This window comes from Staurois parvus, unplaced genomic scaffold (assembly GCF_062004578.1).
Source record: "Staurois parvus isolate SC_StPar_1 unplaced genomic scaffold, SC_StPar_1.0 ptg000543l, whole genome shotgun sequence".
Taxonomy (NCBI): Eukaryota; Metazoa; Chordata; class Amphibia; order Anura; family Ranidae; genus Staurois; species Staurois parvus.
The window spans coordinates 2,354,023-2,376,654 of NW_028318339.1; the positions used below are offsets into that span (position 1 = coordinate 2,354,023).

At 41.3% G+C, this 22,632-nt stretch overlaps 1 protein-coding gene across 1 annotated transcript in view; it reads right to left on the bottom strand.

Moving 5' to 3' along the window:
- The window catches only part of LOC149451366 (serine palmitoyltransferase 3-like), a 187,866-nt gene that overhangs the window by 103,062 nt on the left and 62,172 nt on the right, over window positions 1–22,632 (bottom strand). Inside the window, exon 5 of the mRNA XM_089690790.1 lies at window positions 12,576–12,700. Within this exon, the coding sequence (XP_089546916.1) occupies window positions 12,576–12,700 (125 nt within the window). The remainder of the gene's footprint in view (window positions 1–12,575; window positions 12,701–22,632) is intronic.

The following is a 22,632-nucleotide window of genomic DNA, read 5'->3' on the forward strand; positions in this document are numbered from 1 at the left end:
GAGTCCCGTCAGGGGACCTGAGAAGAGGACTGTTCTGTTTGAGGCTGCTCTGTGCAAAACCATTGCACAGAGCAAGTAAATATGAGATGTTTGTTATTTAAAAAAAAATGTACCTTCAATATCTCTTTAAAGTCAAATTCAATTAAATTACAGCACTTGGTGTTTACATTAAAAGGCTGGGAGGCAGCTGAGTCATTGAAGCCAAGAAAGGCAAGATGGGAAGAGCTGAAATGTTGGCACTTCTGCTGTAAATTCTAAGAATGCATTTTCCACAGTGACTGCAGCTACAGGTGACAGTGAGGGATTATTTTAAAGCTCTTTTATTGCACCTTAAGTAAATGTAAACACTTTAATCTCCAATGTCTTGTGTGACAGTTCGAGGCTCTTTCACTATGAAAATGGCCAGGAAAAAGACACAGAGTTTGCATGTCTGCTTAGTGCAATGCTACAGAGCATAGATTTGGAGTGGAGAAAACTGCTTGTGCAGTTTTCTCTGGATCTGGGTATTACCGGATGGGGCTCTGTAGTTTTGAGATTCCTAAGAGTCTTGCGCAGGATGGAATCTCCAACCCAGGTGCACACCTGTGCCCAGGTGCACACAGCCCTTACAATGATGGGCTTGCGAGAGCAGTTAGTGGTGGAGATGGAGAAGGAGTTGCTATTGCTGCAAGTTTGAAAACAGATCCCCGTCAGGAGAGCTGGAAGCTCCTGGTGGAAACTACAACCTTGTGAGGGGGATTCTGGGCCCAAGCACTGGGAAAGTCTAGCCAGCTACGAGAGTCTTGGAGACCAAGAGAGAGTCTAGGAGGCTGAGGAAGCTGCAGAGGCCAGTGAGTCCAAGGGGCTGGAGGGAATCCATGAGTCTCTGGAGGAAGTAAGCTGAGGCACAGGGAAAACTCTGTCAAGAGACCATGTGGGGCCTGAACAGCAAGGAGCTGTCACCTATGCTGAGAGAGTCTCAATAGTCAGTGGTCTGGGACACCAAGCCAAGCTGAGGTACTGCTAACCAGAGAGCCAGGTGGCTTGGCATTTTCACTATGTATTATTTTGAGTGAAGTTGAAACCCCCTGTGTGGGAAACCTTGTGTCAAATGGACTTTTCAGTTAATGTTTGATAAAAGTGGGCTACCAGGCCCTTAATTCCTGTCCGACATCAGCTCACTTAAAAATGCATCTACCGTTGAGCTAAGCATCCCCCATATTACACTGGGAAAAGATGCACTTTAATCGGAGCTCCACCTAAAAGGGGAAGTTCTGCTTTAAGCCTTTGTCCCCTGCTCCCCATTAAGGATTGGCACCTTGGGGGAGCAGGTACCCGAATTTGATCGCCTAGGCGATCGGAAGCAGAAGTTGTCCTCCTAACCTCCCTCCATGTAGTCTTCTGGGACACGTGACAGCTGCCAGAAGACTAGGGGCCATTCACAAAGCGCAGCGCTTCTCGCGCATGCTCAGTGGGCACCCAGCTGTGGAACCCCAAGCTGTCACAGTCGGGTGCCCACACTAAAGATGCTGGCTCCAGAGAGAGAAGGTGGCCAGTGAAAAACAGTGACTGTGAGGACACCTCTGGACTGAGGGACAGGTAAGTGTCTGTATTTTAAAAGTTAGCAGCTACAGTTTTTGTAGCAGCTGACTTTTATTTTTTTTCCCGATGAAACTCCACTTTAAATGTTAAATGTACAGCAGCGATTAACAAACTGGTCTTAGCACACTATAGGCTGTGCAGAATAATTTTTTTCTAAACCACTTGCCATAGATAACAGAAACAATTGATGAGGAAATACGTTCCAGAAGACAAAAAATTTAATAAAGATTGTGCAGATTCACAAATGTGTTGCTTGGGAGGATAAAACATTAGTTGTAAATAGATCGGCAAGAACCTATAAATTCAGTATTGTGCAATCTATAGTTCTATATTTTACAGAGAATGCAAAACCATGTGGTCACAAAGATCTCTGAGCGGTACAGCAGAAGTAGCTTCATTTTTATCTCCAGCAGACAGGAGCTACGCAAAGTAATCTGAGAATTGCAGCGAAATAGAGAAACAAAAATCTGTGTATAATTCACCGAGGCATGCTGACAGACTGCGTAAAAATGATTATTGCTGCTATAGCAATACAATTAAAGGAAATCTCACACTGGGGATTCACATCAGGAATGTTCTGCAGGAAATATGATTGCCCAAATACTGAGACATTCTTAAAATAACTACGTATTTCCTTACTGTGTTGTTTGATTCAAAACCCTTTCATACACCGAAAAATATTTATGTGTATGTAATATTGCCAATTATTGTGTCATTGCACAGAGCTATGGTTCATTTAAGCTGTATCTCCCTGTGCTTTGCATCTCCGTATTATTTATTTACCATATTTCAATCCAACGCAGTTCTAAAACCCAGTGCTCTGACCAAATGGTTGCTGAAGCAAGGAGAAAAGGTGGCACGTGGTGTGAATCAGCGGAGTGGTAACTTGATTTAGTGCAGTGGAATACAGCTACAGGAATATCAATGCGTTTCAGCCATTTATGCCTTATTCAAGACATGCGTCGACATGCCTGTGGCTGTATTCCACAGCACTAAAATTACCACTCTACTGATTCACACCATGTGCCGGCTTTTCTCCTTGCATTAAAACATATTACACAGCACTTTACAGAATACATGGAACCATTTCTTTAGTATCTACCCCTGAAGGAACTGACATTTCTAATGTTCTACCAAGTTTAATGCATACTCCAAAGCAGGGGTAGGCAATCCTGGCATTTCAGCTGGTGTTGAACTGCCCATGAGACACTACAAGACTGCCTCTAGGAGTCTAGTCTGTGGCTGTCAGAGGCATGATGGGATCTGTAGTTTCACCATAGTTGGAATGCCAAGGTTGCCTACCCTTGCTCTACAGTAAACCTAGGTTTCAGTTTGATTTTGGCCTGGAAGCACAGGTGCAAGCACAGTGCACTCTGGTGGGAGGTAAATCCAGCATTCAGAGCTGCAAGGCAAGATTGCTCACTATTTGGCTATCTGAGCCACACTTGAAGTGTATCCAAACCCAAGAATATATCTCAGTTTTCTGCATTCCAAGAGTTTTTTTTTTTACCCAGTTATCCAGCCAGTAGCGTACTTACTATCCTAGGGTGACAAAGCTTACCCAATCCATTCTATCCAAGGAGGAGCAGCGCTGTTACTCAAAGCAGCTCTATTGAATTGGTCCACACACCTTCTCTTTATTGCCATAAAAAGAGAACAGAACTTGGAAGGAAGGCAACACTCCTTGAGATTCTGTCTCAATTCACAGGATGTTGCTATAATACTGCATTTCTGGCAAGATCAAAAAGTATTCTTTGCAGTTGCAGAAAATGTACTTAGCCCAAAAAAAGAAATCTAACCTAACTAATCTAGCCAGGTAAACTGCAATATATTAAAATATAGTTTTTGGATTTACAGTAGATACAGTATACCTTATAGCACATATCCAGTTTTTGAAATCTCCTCTACCCCGTACCCCCTTCCCACGAGTATTTTTTTTTCTTTTAATTCTTCTTATTCTTAGCTTAACCACTTCAAGTCTGGACACTTTCACCCCCTTTCAGTCCAGACCAACTTTCAGCACTATCACACTTTCAGTGACAATTAATCAGTCGTGCAACACTGCACCCATATGAATTTTTTTATCATTTGTTTGAGACAGATAGAGCTTTCTTTTGCTGGTATTTGATCACCACTAGGTTTTTTTATTTCTTGCTACATAAATAAAAATGTTTTTTGAAAAAATCAAAAAAGGTGACGGGCTAGGTGCACTGTTTATTGTCCCTACACTGGGGCAGTGAACAGGGACACTGTGGCTGGCTGGCACTGCAGTCTGTGAGCCTAGAAGCAGCCTGACAGGCTGCTATACACTCTCAAGCTGCAGGATCGCTTCTCTCTGTTGTCACACAGTAAACACTAGAAAGTGAAACTAAAGATCGCTTCTCTCTGCTCTCTATGTGATTGCTGTTTGGACAGCAATCACATGGTAAAACACCATGTGATCTCCCGCACACAGCAGTAATATGATCACTGGGCTCCTGGGGTGTGCACCTTGTGAGCTATGCAGGAGCAGCCAATGTGGGCTGATGTACAGGTATGTTAGCCCACATTGGCAAAGCTGCCTTTCTATAGACTATGAGCGGACAGGAAGAGGTTAAAGGGTAACTCTACTTTTGTGGGAAAAAAATAAGCAAATAAAAATAAAATAATATAGCATATAAATTTGCAACACAAGTCATATCATAATTAAATTTAATTAAAAACTACCTTTCCTTTTCAATCTGCAGCGCTGTAATTTTCTGTAAAATGCAATATGGCTACCTGGAGGCATTTTGTACACAGATGGTGCACAGATGGCCCCCCAGACATGTAATTTTCTGCTTGTGTGTTTGGCTTACTGATTTTCCCAGAAGTCTGCATAAAGATACATATCACATTTTGTGCATCCCCTGCAACAAAAATGCCATTTTTGGTGAAATACTCCCAAAGGGAAAATGACCTCTAAAGTAATGCAGACCCTGCATGTTTTCTCATTAGAGCCCTGCAAGTACAGCAGCTGATTGATAATTATGAAATCACTCCCATACAGATTCACTTAGCCCATGGACACAAAGAGGTATTCCTTCAGAATAACAAAAGGTAGGAATCTGCAACAAAGTTTGTTAAAATCCCTGCACTATACATAGATCACCTAGAGGGGCAGCAGTGAACAAACACCTATATTAAAATGTAGTTCTTGGGTTTACTGTAGATATACTTTATAGCATATCCAGTTTTTGAAATCTCCTCCACCCTCTACCCCTTTCCCATGGGTATTTTGTTTATTCATTCTTATTCTTACCTTAACCACTTCAAGTCTGGACACTTTCACCCCTGTTCAGTCCAGGCCAACTTTCAGCACTATCACACTTTGAGTGACACTTAATCAGTCATGCAACACTGCACCCATATGAATTTTTTATCATTTGTTTGAGACAGATAGAGCTTTCTTTGGGTGTTATTTGATCACCACTGGGTTAGGTGAGTAATGTAATTAAAACTTTTTTATTTTAAACTTATTTATTTACATTATTTTATTTTTTTTTTAATTATTTAGCTACATTATTTTTTTTTACCTAGAGTTCTGCATTAAGTAAAAGTGTGCCTCTGTATATCTGTTTTGCCAATCACATTTAAACCTACACAAGAAAAGAAGGAATAATTTCCCAGAAACACTTAAAAATGCATGTATACAGTTGCAAGAAAAAGTATGTGAACCCCTTGGGATTACGTGGAGACATTTTGCAGGAAAACGTACAACCATCTGTCCGCCAACTGAAGCTCAGCAGAGGATGGTGATGCAACAGGACAATGACCCAAAGCTTACAAGTAATTCAACAAAACAATGGCTGCAACAGCACAGAATACACCTTCTGGAGTGGCCCAGTCAGAATCCTGACCTCAACCCGATTGAAATGCTGTGGCATGACCTTAAGAGAGCAATTCACACCAGACATCCCAAGAATATTTCTACACTGAAACAGTTTTGTGAAGAGGAGTGGTCCAAAATGACTCCAGATCGTTGTGCAGGTCTGATCTGCAACTACAGGAAACGTTTGGTTGAGGTTATTGCTGCCAAAGGAGGGTCAACCAGTTATTAAGTCCAAAGGTTCACATACTTTTTCCTCCCTGCACTGTGAATGTTTACATGTTATGTGCAATTAAACCATGGCAACATCTAATGTTTGTGTAGTATTATGTTCAGCACACTGTGTTCTTCTATTGTTGTGACTTAGATGACGTTCAAAGCACATTTTATGCCCAATTCATGCAAAACTCCACGTAATCCCAAGGGGTTCACATACTTTTTCTTGCAACTGTATCTCAGTATAACATGGATATTGCACATTCTTCTAGATATTTTTAAACTAAAGTAAAGCTTTGCTGTTGCATGCTATAGCCAGTAATGTGATTGCATTATATTTATATTGTGCTTTTTAAACCACATATGTCTAGAAATACAGTAATCTGTTTTCATTAGAGGAGCTATTTTCATATGCTTAGTCATTATTCCTAAATCTCTACAGACACCAATAGGCTTACTGGGAAAACTCTGCCCGGCAGTGTTGTCACTAATTAGTGTAATTTGTAATAGAGTTGTTTATGTCTAATTAGGGATTCACTTGGTTAAAGGGAATCTCACTGCAGAAAACAAACATTTTACTTAATTTCACATTGGATGCCAAAGATTGGACACTCTTTAAAATCTATAGTCTTCCTTCTTCTTAAACCACTTTTTCACAGTATTGTAGAGTAAAGCCTAGTACACATGAGTAGAAAATCGTACGATAAATATTACTTTCGAAGTAATCGTATGATAATCTGATCATTGGTACACAACTTTCATCTGAAATTATCTGAAGGGACAAACAAAAAATTTTCTCGTACAATACCAGATTTAATCAGTACAGTTTTCATCCGAAAATACAATTACAATACAATACATGACATCACTTTCGAATTTTTATTCTGTCGTACAAGAATTTTTGTAACTTTAGTAACCTCTTCACTTTCGATATGAGACTAGCAGGCAAAAAAAACCTAAACAAACAAACTAGACAATTATTCGTATGATATTCTCATCATGTGTACAGGGCAAATCAGACAATTCCCAATACACTTTTTTTTCAAAATTCTCTTTACTGATTTTTAGAAAAATACGCTATAAAACAGAGCCACACTTGACCTTCTTTTAAACAAACAACTTCATGGCCCATTCTCATTTATGTGTTGCATCAAAAGCTGTTGCTTTTGCATCAAAAGCTCATGTAGTGAATTATGGTGCAATTTATTGTAAGTGGAACCCCAATGCACTGTACAGTAAAGTGCAATGCACAGCAGTGCACCATAACGCAAATACCATGTGTTGTGAAGTGCTGTGCTTTCAAAAAACCAACATGCATGTTTTTTCATTCATTTTGATGTATTGGTGGCTTATTTCTATTGACTGGGCTGCACCATCACAACACGGCATGCTATAATGCCTATTACGCACACCATCATTGACTGGTTTAGTGTGGCCCCAGCGTAATGCAGAAATACTAAAATACTAATTGGGTACTGGCAATGGATTTGTGCTTCCGTTTGTTCACTCTTGAACAGGGATGAGCTGCCAGGGTGGTGCAAAACCATTTTCACATGAAATTTTGCTTGTTCAGAGGTTCAGTGAACGGCTAAACCAAATGGCTATTCAGTGGATCCAAAGCTATGGTTAAAGTGGGACATGTTACTACCACGGCTAAAATGTGACCACTTGCCGCTCAAGGCTCCTGAATGTTAGGGAGCCATCCTACAAATCACTGATATATACAGTCAGGCCCATTCAGCTGTCAGCCACGGATTTAACAGGATAAAACAAAGAAGATACGATAGTGTAAAAAAAGAAAAAGTGGGGTCCTTTCCAAAGTTCATACCCGATTGTATATCTGGTATGAAATTTAAGGAGAACCCCATGGAAAAAAAAGAGCACACAGTTCTCCTCAAAAGACTACAGTATGAATTTTAGGGAAAATGCAATGTTAAAAATTCAAGAAAAAAAAATACTCTACCTTCCCCACAATCCATAACCGACTCTTATACTCCTGAACAATATCAGACAACATGCCCTCAACATGACGTGGGTACCTCTGTTAAAAATAAGGGGCACCTTTGTCTTTAATCAACATGGCAACAAACAGCTTTGCCAGGGGGTTCAATGTTAAAGGTATGTGGCCTGCTTAGATTCAGGGAGTTGGGGGGCACAGGCTCCCCTTTTTCTGGCATGCCAGACTGCATGCTTGGACACAGGCCTGCACAAATTTTTGTAGGGATCCTCAAGGGTTTTTTTTTTTTGCTTGTTTTTTGCGTGGGGTTCTCCCTTAAAACCTTTTGGATCTAGTACGAAAGTTTGGGAGGATTAACACATAGTTTTATTTATTTGTTGTTTGTGTGTGGACATCAATACCAGGCCTTCACCATCTCCCCTCACTATAAGCAATTCCCAATGTTTATATTGTGTTCCTGAACAAATTTAGACTTGTCTATAAGGTTTTACCTTCGTTGTCTATTAAAGACCATCCAGCTTCCCACTTCCTACCTGCATGTCCTCCCAACCCCTACATTAAGTCTCTGATACAAGGAAGCCAGCTACCAGAAGTAACATGCCAACACGTTCTGGCCATGAGTAAGGCTTTGGCCAAAACGTGTTAACATGTTACTGCTGTATCCTGCTACGAAGCCAATAAAGAATTGTTCCAAATGATGTTACCAAGTAGCTGGCTTCATTGGATCAGAAGATTATTTCTACATTGCAAAAGGCATTTAGGCCAGAGCCCTGGTTCTCAGTCTCCCAGGTAAGCTGTGGTAGAGCATGTTTTCTTTTTGGCCTACATTAAAGAGTTACTAAACCCAGGACCCAGAATTTACTATATCTGGTCTCCCACAGTACACAGAACATGGAAATGCATATATTTTAGTAAATAAACTGTAAATACCTTTTCTCATCAGCAGTATATAGCAGTCTTGTGACTTCTATCAGTGTCCAGAAGAGCACTGGTTAAAGCTTGTAGGAGTTTTCATTCTGCTCTGACTGTCCTATGAGGCTGCATAACCTCTGACCCTCTTTCTGGACAGTGCTGATTGGCCCTGTGCCGCTCACATACACCCTCCCTCAAACAAAATAAAAAAACTCTCTAGCAATACACACCAATCTGACCGCATGTGCAGAGTGACTCCTAGGGATCTGTATCATCAGCAGATGGATTGGGCACAGTGGAAGAAGGGGAGAATCAGAGAAGACAGGATCAAACAGCCTTTTTACACAATGCGGAGGATTAACCCCTTAGGTTCCACAGTGGGTATAACAAGCATGCTTTACTGCATATACAGACTGATTTTACTGTTGTGGGTTTAGTAACACTTTAAGTCTTCCTGAGTATAATTTTCTGTCATTGTTCAGATACGTATCTTAATTCCACGTGTCTGCTTGGCCATTTCATTGACATCATGGATCCCTCATTTTCTACTCCATCAGCAGTGGAGGGAAGTCCATAGTGCAGTACAGATCAATACTAACATAATGATGTTTGATCAACATTCAGTGCTGCATTAGTGTGAGCATAGGCCAGCGTGATGACCTCCCTAGGGGGTGTGTCCACGACAGCCTGGACTCACAGGAAGTGGGTTGAAAGATGCTGACTGTCATTCAACCTTGAGGAAGAGCACCATCTTGTGGTGGACAGAGTTTTCTATTGGGAATGGGGAACAATACAAGACTGAAGGCAAGTACTGTTGCTCTAATTAAAGTTCTGGGCAAATGATTTTTAACATTACCTAGAATTCAGTTTTAAATAAAACAAAAATTAAATAATACGTGTCGGCAAACCTGTGCTTGACCTATGCTTCAGGCTTATGTTGCCCCTGAGAACTCACTCCGAGCTGGAATGCAAGCCTTTATTATCCAATTATCTCTAGAAATGCTCAGATCTTCTTCAATTCAAAAATAATTGCTTTGTTTGCAGCATAGTGAAAAGGTAGTGTAGAAGGAGCACATGTGGTGCCGTTAGAATGGTGTCATTTGGGGATATCTATCTAAAAATATATCAGAGATTTCCCTGGTAGCAGTGCGTGTGTTAGAGAGATTGCTAACAAACACAGCTTGGTCACATCAACGTATTACAAGGTAATAGGGATGTAAATACAACACTGATGTTTGACTTGTTGGATGGATTATGGAATAAACAGACATCGCCATCCCTGGTTTTCTCTTTAATCCTACCTGCAGCAAGCAATTATAGACTGGTACATTCACTAATTCCTATAATAACAGATAGCAGAAGACTGGCAAACCAAACACTCTAAATAAATGTGGAACTCTACAACAAAACAAATAACTGTACTTGTAGGTGAGACTGCAATATTCTAATAAGCCATCTCCCCCCCCCCCCCCCAAAAAGTACACACACACACACCGTGCCTTGAAAAAGTATTCATTCCCCTTGAAATTTTCGACATTTTATCATGTTACAACCACAATTTTCCCTTATAAAGCGCTGAGCGAACTATTGGCGCTTTATAAATACTGTATAATAATAATGGCATTGGACCAGTGTTTCTCAACCTTTTTTTAGTCAAGGCACCCTTTAAGATTATGGACAATGTCAAAGCACCCTCTAAATGTATGAACAGTCCAGAGGCATCCTTATAAAATATGGATAGTCTTGAGGCACCCCATTCTAAAATGTAAAACTATTCTAATAGTTTTACAATGCCTTGAAAAAAGTATTCAAACCCTTGAAATTTTCTACATTTTGACATGTTACAACCAAATAAGTAAATGTATTTTATTGGGATTTTATGTGATAGACCAACACAAAGTGGCACATAATTGTTAAGTGGAAAGAAAATGGACGAATGAAAACGTTGAACCTCAGACTGTCCAGTAGCTCAGTGATGCCCTGGTCCAGATCTGGGAGGAAATACCCCAGGACACCATCCGTCGTCTCATTAGGAGCATGTCCTGACGTTGTCAGGCACACATAGAAGCATGTGGGGGCCATACAAACTACTGAGTACCATTTTGAGTTGCTGAAATGAAATTTCAGCAAAATGGGCTAGCCTGCTGCATCATTTTTTTCACTTATATTTTCGGGGTGTCTTTGAATTTAGTCCTCTGTAGCTTGACAATTTTCATTTCCATCAAATGCTGGGGCATCTTTGTGTTCCTAACACATTACCCAGTCCATATCAGTATAGATAGCCAGCAGGAGATTTGTCCTCATTGAGATCTGATGTGTTTTCAAAGTGTTCCTTTATTTTTTTTGAGGTGTGTGTATGTATATATAGAATTTCCATTTTCCTGTTAGTTTTACCATGAGTATAATCAGCAGTAAATATTCCTGATTGAAATGTATAAATACAACACTTTGCTTCATCTGCAAGGACAGAAATATAGGAGCCGCCTATGTTGTTTTTAAGGCTTCATGTACATGAGCAGCTCCTAAACTCGAATAAATAAACCTGAGCCTGCAATCTGTATATCAATAATACACAATTATTACTATCATAGCAGAACCTGCCATATTTAATTGGGATTGGTTTACTTACCCTAGGTTCACACCTAAGCGTTTTCTGTAGCGTTTTGCAGAAACGCAGTACAGTTCATTTAACATGATTTCCTATGGAACAGGTTCACATCTCCATGTTTTCACCCAGTGCGTTTTTTGGAAAGGGTCAGGGACTTTTTTGAACACAAAACGTTGTGTTTTTGGTTCCATAGACTTCAATGGGAACACGTTTTTGCTGCATTTTTGCTACATTTTGCATTTAAAATCTGGCTAAGAAGAAGAAAAAAAACCCGGAAAAGAAAAACCGCAAAACGCATCAAAAACGCAAGTGCAGAAATGCAATATGCAATGCAAAAACGCCTCAAACGCAACCTGCATAGGTGTGAACCTAGCCTAAAACTGGAGAGTGCAAAATCTGGTGCAACTGTGAATAAAAACCAATCAGCTTCCAGGTATAAGTCCTCATGCACACTGGACCTTTTTACAGTGGCTGTTTTTGGCTTTTGCTTGTTTTTTCTACAGCCAGTAAACCCCCCAGCATGTTATCCTATGTGTCCATGCACACATAGACTGTAATCAGCATTTTTTGCCAGGGGCGTTTTTGGGCTGGAAAAAACCCCAGAACTAGTGGGTACTAGAGGAGTTTTTTAGCTGTAAAAACGCTCTAACGCTGACAAATGTGGCAAAACGCAGTAAAATACAGCAAACTGGCGTTTTTGGACTGTTTTTGGTGAAAAAAAACCCGCTAAAAACCGCAAATGTGAAAAAACGCTGCTAAACGCTAAAAAAAAATGCTAAAAACCGCTGAAAAACTCACGTGTTTAACGTGACTTACACAGCTAACGTTAGCAGCGTTATTAAAACGCCCCATGTGCATGGAGCCTAATTGTCAAAACCTAAAGCAGAGCTCCACCCAAAACTGGGAAGTTCCGCTGTAAGCCTTTGTCCCCCGCTCCCCATTAAGGATTGGCACCTTCCTATCCAAATTAGACAGGTGCCCGCTCCCAATTCCGCTGCGATTGCCTAGGCGATTAAAAGCGGAAGTTGTTCTTCCCCCCTCCCTCCCCGTAGTCTTCTGGGACACGTGACAGATCCCAGAAGACTACGGGGACATTCACAAAGCGCAGTGCTTCTTGCGCATGTGCAGTGGACACCCGGCTGTGAAGTCGCAAGCTGTCACAGCCGGGGGCCCACACTGAAGATACCAGCGCCAGGGAGAGAAGATGGCCGGTGAAACCAGCTGTGGTGAGGACACCGCTGGACCGAGGGACAGGTAAGTATCTGTATTTTAAGAGTCAGCAGCTACAGCTTTAGCTGCTGACTTTAATATATATTTTTTTTCAGGTGGAACTCCGCTTTAATTGAACAAGCTGAAGTTAGAAGCTGATAGGCTACCATGCACAGCTGCACCAAATTTTGCATTCTTAGTTTTAGTAAATCAACCCCATTGTGTCAAGCATAGAAATAAATTACCTTTCCAACAAGTGCCGGAATATTTGTAGAGTTTGTGGCAAAGCCCATGCTGAAAACCATTGCTGCGTCTACGTTGAGGAACTCCGACACCAAATCCTCCAACTCTTGGTGTTTGTCCAAATGACCTGAAAAGGAATACTGTAATTAACATGTGCTTTAATAATCCTGAATAGAAACATGGAAGATTATCGCAAATACCCTTCACCTAATTACCCAAGAGTGAGCAAAGTTTGTCACACTTTAAATGGACGTCCCCTATGAAAGCATACTGTAACCCGGTCTGTTCACCTGACATCAGATTGTCACATAGCCCGAGATGGAATTCAGAGTATGTGGAAAATGCATGGAACAACTGTCTGGGGGAGAGACACATATAGATCTCCTATGTCCCTTGTGATAAAGAGATAAAACCAATCAATTCCAACCTGGAGCAGTTCTACTGCATTACAATACTGCTACAGTGTTACATCTGAATCCAGAATAGGCAGAAGAATAATTACTTAAACAACTGCAAGCTATCATCACAGACCCGGTTCACATCAGAGGGTAGTGGAAATGCGCATTTTTGCAAATGTGCTAAAAAACATGCTTGCGGTGCCATTATTTCTTAATGGCACGCGAAACGTGGGTAGCAGTCACGCATCTTTATGTGCATTTTCTGCATGAAAAACATGGAAAAATGCGCATCACAAAACACGCTTGGCTCAGTGGCACAATATGGTATCTGAGCTGCTTTGGTGCATTTTTGGAGCGGAGGAAGACCCATTCAAATGAATGGTGCCACTCAGGGGCGGACTGACCATTTGGAAACTTGGCACTGCCCGAGGGCCCGGGGTCAGTAGGGGGCCCCATGAGATGCCCCTGGTACCTTTTTCATAGGCTTTTTTGAGTTTGGGCAAGGACACAGGGGCCCCATAATCCCCTATTGCCCGGGGGCCCCATGAGTTGTCAGTCCGCCCCTGGTGCCACTATAAAAACGCGCTACAAATACGTGCAAAAAGTGCAAAGCGGGAACGTCTCTCATATGTGAACAGGGCCTCACAGTAGGTTATGGACTAGGCAATTTTGAACGTGAACCAACCAATCAGAAATGATTAGACAAGACACACGCATCTCCACTCTGGATTGCTGTAAGCTGATCGCTACTGAGCTTGATTCGCTACGACACAAACACGATTTTTTAAACTACATGATAGGGAAGGGTAATTACAGTATAAATGCTGTCCAACAACTAATGACCCCTTAATATATATCTAAAACCCCATTTTTAAAAATAATTTGGATGGAGAAATGAGGGGTTAGAACCCTGGACAAAATTTCTGTATTGCTGGTAGAGGAATTCACTCTATTTGTCCTGGTAACCACTCTCACAGGACTGAAATTAAAAGCATGGTAGACCATCCTACCTGCACTTTGTATTTTTCACCACCTACAGTACGTAAGATGTGCAATGATTGTGTCGTTTCAAGCTGTCATTTTTGTGCCACGTACATACTGCCTATAGTACAGTAAATTTTCATATTTCTGCGCCAGAAGTTTCAGTTTGTAATGAAACACGAGATATGCGACATGACACTGCACAGGTTAATGCATGACCTTTGTCTGTAGTCTAAGAACTGAAACTTCCTGAGAAGAAACTATATATCCCACAATCACTGGGTTTCTCAGTCTAGTACCGGTTTAGGTGAGAGCTAAGCAGTAATAAGATCTGACAGACACAAACAGGTGGAGAATTTCACAGACACACAGAGGACACACTTGCAGTTTGAAGATGATGTGTTTGATCATATTAGTGCTCCCATATTTGTCATGCAACACAGAGGGGGTGACAAGGCATGCATTGGATGTTGCGTGACTTGGAACCGGAAGCTATCTTTTTAGTGGTCTCTTTAGAGCAGCTTTTCTCATCCTTTTTATCTCAGAGGAGCCCTTGAAATAACTTTCAGGACTTGGCAAACCCTTCCAAAAAGCAATTCATTGGTGGCGAGTGGTAAAATGGCCCTACAGTGGTGACCAGGAGAAGAAAGCCACCATCACAATGGTGATCAGAATGCCACCCTTTTGGACAGCCAAAAAATTAATTGGGCTCATGCAGCTGGCTCTGTCAAATGGCATTGACCCAGAAATTGTGCAGACAATATCAAATGGTCAATCTGGTACAGCTCAAGGAATCCCTGGCAACCTCCAAGGAACCCTGGTTGAGAATAACAAATTTAGCATACAGGGACCAGCTAGCTAAAGCAATGCTTGGGCATAGTGGGCTCAATTAGCCATGCAATACAAACTGTAGCCACAACATGTGAGTAAGGCAAACAAACAACACAAACAAGGAATATACTATACTAATACCTATTTAAAACAACACAAATATTCGAAAGTGTACAATCCCTTTAAGGGAAAATAAAACTTTGCGTTGAAAGCAAGACAGGAATAGAGGAGGAATCAATAAGGACACTGTTCCAGGGGGAATTTTTTGCACTTTGGAGAGATTTTCTCTTGTTTCCTGCTGCGTCTACAGTGAAAGTGAGGGGAAAACTTGTGAATGGATCATACCAAAATAAATACAATTAGTAAATAATGTATAGGTTTTAACCACTCCCAACTTTACCCTCCCCCATGTTACAAATCAATGTTTTAATGCCTTGCGGTGCCTGTGGAGTAAGAAGTTAGAAAATAAGTTTACCTTACCCCTTGGGTCAAAGCAAGGGTGAAGGTATAATCCTTCCAGTGAGATCTTGGGAATGCCGAGTATCCCAAATCTTGTGAGAAAATGCCCCTGCAGTTTGCTGAAGAACATCCTCTGAAGATCAGGGATGTCACCCTCTCCAGTGCAGAAAATATGGATATCTTCTCACTTTTGTGATTTTCTTTTTTTCACAGCTTTAAAGCGGAAGTTTAGTATATGTGTTAGGGATACAGTACCAAACACGTTAGTTCTGTACAATGGTGTGTATCCCATATCTCTGAAATGTCTCCTTCACAGCCACCCGATTCTGCCCTGAGTGGCTGTCTTCCAGCTCTGTGAAGGTTAACAGCAAACGCTGCTACTGAGGAAGTTACACTGCTCGTCCTCCTCCTTCTGCCCACTTCGCCATCGATATTATTATACAGGATATATAGCGCCAACAGTTTGCTTAGCGCTTTACAATATAAATTTGCTCCTATTACTACACTCCCACAATGCTTCCTGTTCTGTGAATTGGTGGAGGAGATTCTATCATTTCACTGCTCCTCCTCCATACATAGAATGGGATGCACTATTTGAGAGTGGTAACATGAGTTCTGTGAATAGAAGAGGGAGCAGAAGGGAGCAGGTGGTGCAACTTCCCTCAGTAGCAGCTGCTAACTTTCACAGAGCTGGAATACAGCTAGGCTGATGTGTTTGGGATGTACACCTAAAATATAGTATCATAAACTTCAGCTTTAATGCATTGTTTTGTAAAGGGGGAGGGAGGGGGTATTATGTAATAGCAGGTTGGATAAAAATCAATAATTTAAAAAAAAACATTTTTTTAAAAATCTGATTTTTTTTATTTAAATCAGATTTTTTCTATTTTTATCAAATTTATTTTTTTAAAATGCTTTTGGAGTAAAAATCTTTCTAAAGAAAATGAAGCTTAGTTATATGGCATGAGGCTGAATATTCAGCAATATTTAAATTTTTGGTAAACTCATTCAATGAATAACATGCACTGCATTGATGCATTCACACAATTTCACAGTAACCATGAGAAAAAACACGAAAATACAAGAATTTGAGTAGTTCTCCAACTATGTGTGATTAACTTATTAACCTAAAATCGGTTCTGATATCGCTCCTTTACTAACCTGACAGCTTATTATTCTAAAAAGGAAACCTTCAGTTGGTTTGCAAATATTAAAGATTCTAACTACCAGCAAGAATGAGTTGGATTCCTTACATTTAAAAAGCACCTGTCATTTTAGATCCATCATGGCAGCGCCGGTTAGCGGGCATCCACTCATCTGCTGCTGCCACGTCCCTCACCTTGTTGTGTCACTGCCGCATCACCAGCTGTCCCATTAAAGTGACTGGGACTGTCGGTGAGTCAACAGCGGGTCAGAGGAGGAGCAGCTGTGGGACAGAGATGACAGTTGCTCTTTAAAAATTATGATTTAAATCGAGCCTTTTCACTAGTAATTTAAGTCATGATTTATATCAACTTGATTTAAATCAAATCCACCCTGTGTAATAGGCAGACTTTGCCTTTTAGGACAAGGTCTACTTTAGCTTCACCTCAAGCTTTGTGGCTGTCACCTTTATTGTGCTCCTCTGTAGCCCCGCTAGGGGTAGTGCGGATGAGCTACTACTGTGTCTATCTGATAAAAGTGGAATCAACAAAAAACAAAAAAAAGACAACAAAGCAAGCTGACAGAAAGGATGTTTATGATAGAAGCAGGGGCGGACTGACAACTCATGGGGCCCCCGGGCAATAGGGGATCATGGGGCCCCTGTGTCCTTGCGCGAACTCAAAAAAGCCTATGAAAAAGGTACCAGGGGCATCTCATGGGGCCCCCTACTGACCCCGGGCCCTCGGGCAGTGCCCGAGTTTCCAAATGGTCAGTTCACCCCTGGATAGAAGAGACCCTATTGATCTCTTTTGTCATAACGGTGTCTCCCTGCCAGTTAATGTACCCTGAGCGGTGCATGCGCAGCTCAGTGCATGTTGATGGAGCCTCTCTGTACTATGATGATGTGACTCCCATGCACATGGGAAGGAGTAACATCATCGCAGCCAGGTCAATCAAGCGGCTGAAAATTCTGAACCCAGAATACGGAATCGGCCATGACACCCCTTTGCTGGAGGGTATCTCTTGCCAATTCTACTATAATATGCTTTGCATATTATATATATTTGCATATTATATATATTTGCATAAAACATTATGGCACAAAGCTCCCAAGGGCCATTTTTTTCTTTTGTTATTTTTTTGGTGACTAAGTTTAATTCCACTTTAACAACTGTTAATGCAAGATATTAGCCAAACATGGGGTGGATTGTGTTCACTGTCAGAAATAATTGACCGGCATATTCATGGGTTGGACATACTTGTATTTGCTCATTACTTATATGGAATGCGCTTTCTAGGTGTTCCTTGCTAATCCTCTTATCCTCGCTGCAAGTCTTCTAATGGGTGTCTGCCTGACTGGAAACAAAGACTGTCTGTAGTCTCTAATGATAATAAACATCCACAATTCTCCCAGAAGATTCATGGATATATGCCTTGGCCTTAAGTTTGCCATAGACAGATTAAAGTTTGGCCGGTCCAGCAGGAACCTAGCGAATTTCGATCCATGTATGGATTGTACTAAAGTCATTTCATTGATCAGCTTCAGTACAACCTGCCATTATGTAAGAAAATGACATAATGTATGGCCTGCCTTAGTTCACAAGAGAGCTTGGAAGCAGATTTTTTTATGCATAGTCAAATAAAATAAATAATATAATAAAATAAATCTGATGTGTGTCTTATTCATTCATTTGATGCGCAAATTAGAACAACAAGTCCACTTTAAAATGATCTCTAAAAACACAGTCCCACTGAATCAGTATGCGTAAGCTCGGTATTAGGACACATGAGTGAGCTCAGTGTTTTTTTTCTTGGCAAGAATGAGATACTTTCGTAATGCTGACGTGACCTGAGTTGTGTAAAGTGTGAATTTTAACAATGCATCAGCTTTAATTATAATCCTCAGCTTGACAACAAAGCCATAATTAAAGTGTGTATGAAAATGCAGTTACTAAGTAATAAGACCTGACAATTTTGCCATTGTACAAGCATTTCATGACATATGGTGACAACACTGCCCTTTCTCCCAGGTATTCTCCTGTGTTGTCACCTTGTCACGATGGCTCCCAACAGCGACTGAAAATGGTTTCAACATACATGGTTCACTATTGTTACCAACCCTGAAAAATGCCATGCAGCCATCCCTGAACTGTGTGCATATAGAAAGGAAGTGGCTGCAAAGAGCGGGCGATTTGCAGCACAAAGAAGCAACAAAGGATGGAAAAAAGGTTAAAACCAACTTTTTTTTTTCACGCATGAAAGCGGTTTATGATACAAAGCGATTTAGCAAACTAAATGTAATTCTGTTAGGGCTTACATGAACGTTCAAATACACCAGGGAACGCCAATATGCAAATAGCACTTTGCCCTGTGCCTCACTAATAGATGGACCAATCATTAGGGCCGGGTCACACTAGCAGTCCTGTCACTGGTAGGAACTCACCAGTGATAAAGATTGTTAAAACCTAAACCCCAAAACACCTTTGCTGGCTGGATAAGTGAGAAGTCGCTCCTTTGCGAACAGAAATGCTGCAAAAAGTCATACGCGAGAAAAGGAAACCTATCTTCAGATAAATATGGGAACTGCCACTACTAACCACGTCAAAAACATGATTTGCTTGGCTGTTGTACATAACATCTAGCTGCAATCATTTTTGAGCAAATGAGCTGGAACAATTATGAAGAATGGGACACTTCACATACTAGGCTTCTGACCTAGACAACCAGGCAGTTTTCAGAAAAACAGGAGGCCTTTCTCAGTGGAACCCCGAGGTATCTCCTGAAGAAGGTAGTGGTTTCTCAAGACGAGAGCAGTGGCAAATTGATCTCCCACCTACACTGACCACCAATGTAAGAGTAACATCTACATGGACTACCAGTGTAGAGGTCATATCTACACTGGCCGCCAATGTAAGAGAAACATCTACAAGGACTACCAGTGTATAGGTCACATCTACACTGACCACCAGTATAAGAGAAACATCTACACAGACTACCAGTGTATAGGTCATATCTACACTGACCACCAATGTAAGAGAAACATCTACACAGACTACCAGTGTATAGGTCATATCTACACTGACCACCAATGTAAGAGAAACATCTACACAGACTACCAGTGTATAGGTCATATCTACACTGGCCGCCAATGTAAGAGAAACATCTACAAGGACTACCAGTGTGTAGGTCACATCTACACTGACCACCAGTATAAGAGTAACATCTACACAGACTACCAGTGTATAGGTCATATCTACACTGACCACCAGTATAAGAGTAACATCTACACAGACTACCAGTGTATAGGTCATATCTACACTGACCACCAATGTAAGAGTAACATCTACACGGACTACCAGTGTAGAGGTCATATCTACACTGACCGCCAATGTTAGAGAAATATCTACACGGACTACCAGTGTATAGGTCATATCTACACTGACCACCAATGTAAGAGTAACATCTACACGGACTACCAGTGTATAGGTCATATCTACACTGACCACCAATGTAAGAGTAACATCTACACGGACTACCAGTGTGTAGGTCACACCTACACTGACCACCAGTATAAGAGTAACATCTACACGGACTACCAGTGTATAGGTCACATCTACACTGACCACCAATGTAAGAGTAACATCTACACAGACTACCAGTGTGTAGGTCATATCTACACAGACCGTCAATGTAAGAGAAACATCTACATGGACTACCAATGTGTGGGTCACATCTACACTGATCACCAATGTAAGAGTAACATCTACAAGGACTACCAGTGTATAGGTCATATCTACACTGACCGCCAATGTATGGGTCATGTGTACACTGACTGACAGGCCGGCATCCTAACAATCAATGTTTGCCCCTCTCCTTCAGCAGTGGGTTCACATTAGCTGAGTGAGGGAGAGAAAATGAGGGAGAAACATCGGAATACTAGTCAGTGCCAGTTTGGAAAGAAATATTTGCTTTGGAAGAACAAAATTACCTCTAACGTTGGGTGTCCTATATGTGTGGATCTTGCATTATGTAAAACTATTAGGATAGTTTTATACATTTTAGAACGGGGTGCCCTGAGAATATGCAGAATGGTAAAGGGTGCCTTGAGATTGTCCATAATTTTTAACGGTGCCTTGATTGAAAAGCAGGTTGAGAAACAATGGTCTAGAAGATGTCTTTTTTTAGATTTATTACTTGGAGAAACATCAACAGGAGAAGGGCATTGGGCAATTAGAAGACAGTCTTCTCCTTAAAGTGAAACTTTAGATAAAAATTAAAAATGGGTGGACAGGCAGGATTTTGAATGCAGAAGAGACATGCTTTGTCTATTCTGCATTAAAGCTACCTATCTGTTTGTCCACCCCCATACAATGAGCCACACAGGTGCAGCTCACTGTACAAATTTGGCAACTCTAAATTTGACATGACACCTTCCCTACCCAGCCAATGACAATGGTCAGAATTCAGGGACAGCGCATCGCAGGATCGGAGGTGAGTATTGTTCAGCTTTAAGTAAACGTGAATGTCAGACAGTAAACCAGGGCTTGACAAATTTGCTTTGAATCTAGGAACCAGCTAAATAAGGAGCCAGTTTTTTTTTTCAGCATAACATGGGTTGTCAGCACCTGGGACAAGAAAACTTTTGGGCAACAAGCTTCACATGATGCAATTTGCTGCATAACTATCACGGCAAAACCGCACCCCGTTTTAGGTGCCTTTGACAATAATGGCACCTGAACCTGCGTTTTGCAATCACAGCAATTCTGCCAGGATCCCAAATTGCCTAGGTGTGAATGGAGACACCATGGTTCACACATATACGATTCTGGATGCGTTTTTCAAACTCTGCATGTCAGGCTACATAATATGTGTTCCTATCGAGGTGGTTCACAAAGATGCAATCTACACGCATTGTGTTTTGAGTGCCATTACGAAAAGTGTCCTGTGCGAGTTTGTAGCGATGCATTCCAGACTCACAAGTGATAGAGTAGAGTGGCATGCGAAGATACGTTTTCACATAGATTGATATTGACAGGAGTTTTTGCAGTGAAGTCAGTGGGAGGGTTTTTTGCATTGAAGTCAATGGAAGGTGATTTTGCATTGAAATCAATGGGACATCATTTTAAATTGAAGTCGATGGGGGGGGGGGGGGGGGGGCGTTTTTGCATTGAAGTCAATGGGACATAGTTTTGTATTGAAGTCAATGGGACACAATTTTGCACTGAAGTCAAAAGAGGGTGTTTTTGCATTGAAGCTAATGGGACATAATTTTGCACTGACGTCAATGTGATGCGATTCTGCTTTGAAGTCACTGGGACATGATTTTGCATTGAAGTAAATGGGAGGCAGTGTGTGAACCAGGATGCAATTTCTAGTCACCATGGTGACCTGCCACCTAGGATTTGTTGAGCCCTGCTGTAAACCCTCACAGCTGAGGACCATGAGGCAAGTCTCTTTCGCATCTGGTCACTTTGCACCTAGGCACAACTATTGGTATCCAGTGCAATCTCCAGGACACTACAGTCAAAGGGATTAATTTAGGGTCTTTACTCTTTAGGAAAACTGCCACCGTTCAGCTTCCTCCAGACACAGTCCCTTCAGTGAAACAGTCCTCCAGATCTGATCCTTTGTGGTGAGGTCCTAAGCAAATCCATCCAGGTCTGCAACCCTGATCCAGCTGAGGCCTCATGAACAGTTGCACAGTCCAAAGGCTGCTCAAGGGCAACAGTCCTTCAGGATCTGAAACCCTCCTGGGGAGAAGAAACGCAGCTCTCCAGTATGTCAGACTATTTATCACCATTCCAGCCCCCTTCTGGACATTCCTTTCCAGGGATTAGCTGGAACATAAATATTCAGGCTGTTTTTTTTACTCCCCTGCCCTAAGCTCTGCTTCTTCCAGAGCCAGGGGTAGGAACTCAAACTCCCAACCTTGGAAATTCTGAACAGACCAGAACAGGTAACTACTGCTCCCTTGATTATAGGAGCCACAAATTAGATTTACCTAGCATCCTACAATAGGAGGGTGTTCCATCTTTCTTCTGGCTATTTTTATTTGTTTAATTTTATTATTACTATTATTATTATTATAACACTATTATTTATTTTCCCTACAATGTACTGATGACACTTATGTCGGTCTAATCATTTTAGTGGGGATTCTCCGAGACCTGAAAACTATATAAAGGGCTCCTATACGGTGAGAGGCTGAGAAAGTGTGACATGCAATATTTCTTTCCTGGTAGCTTTA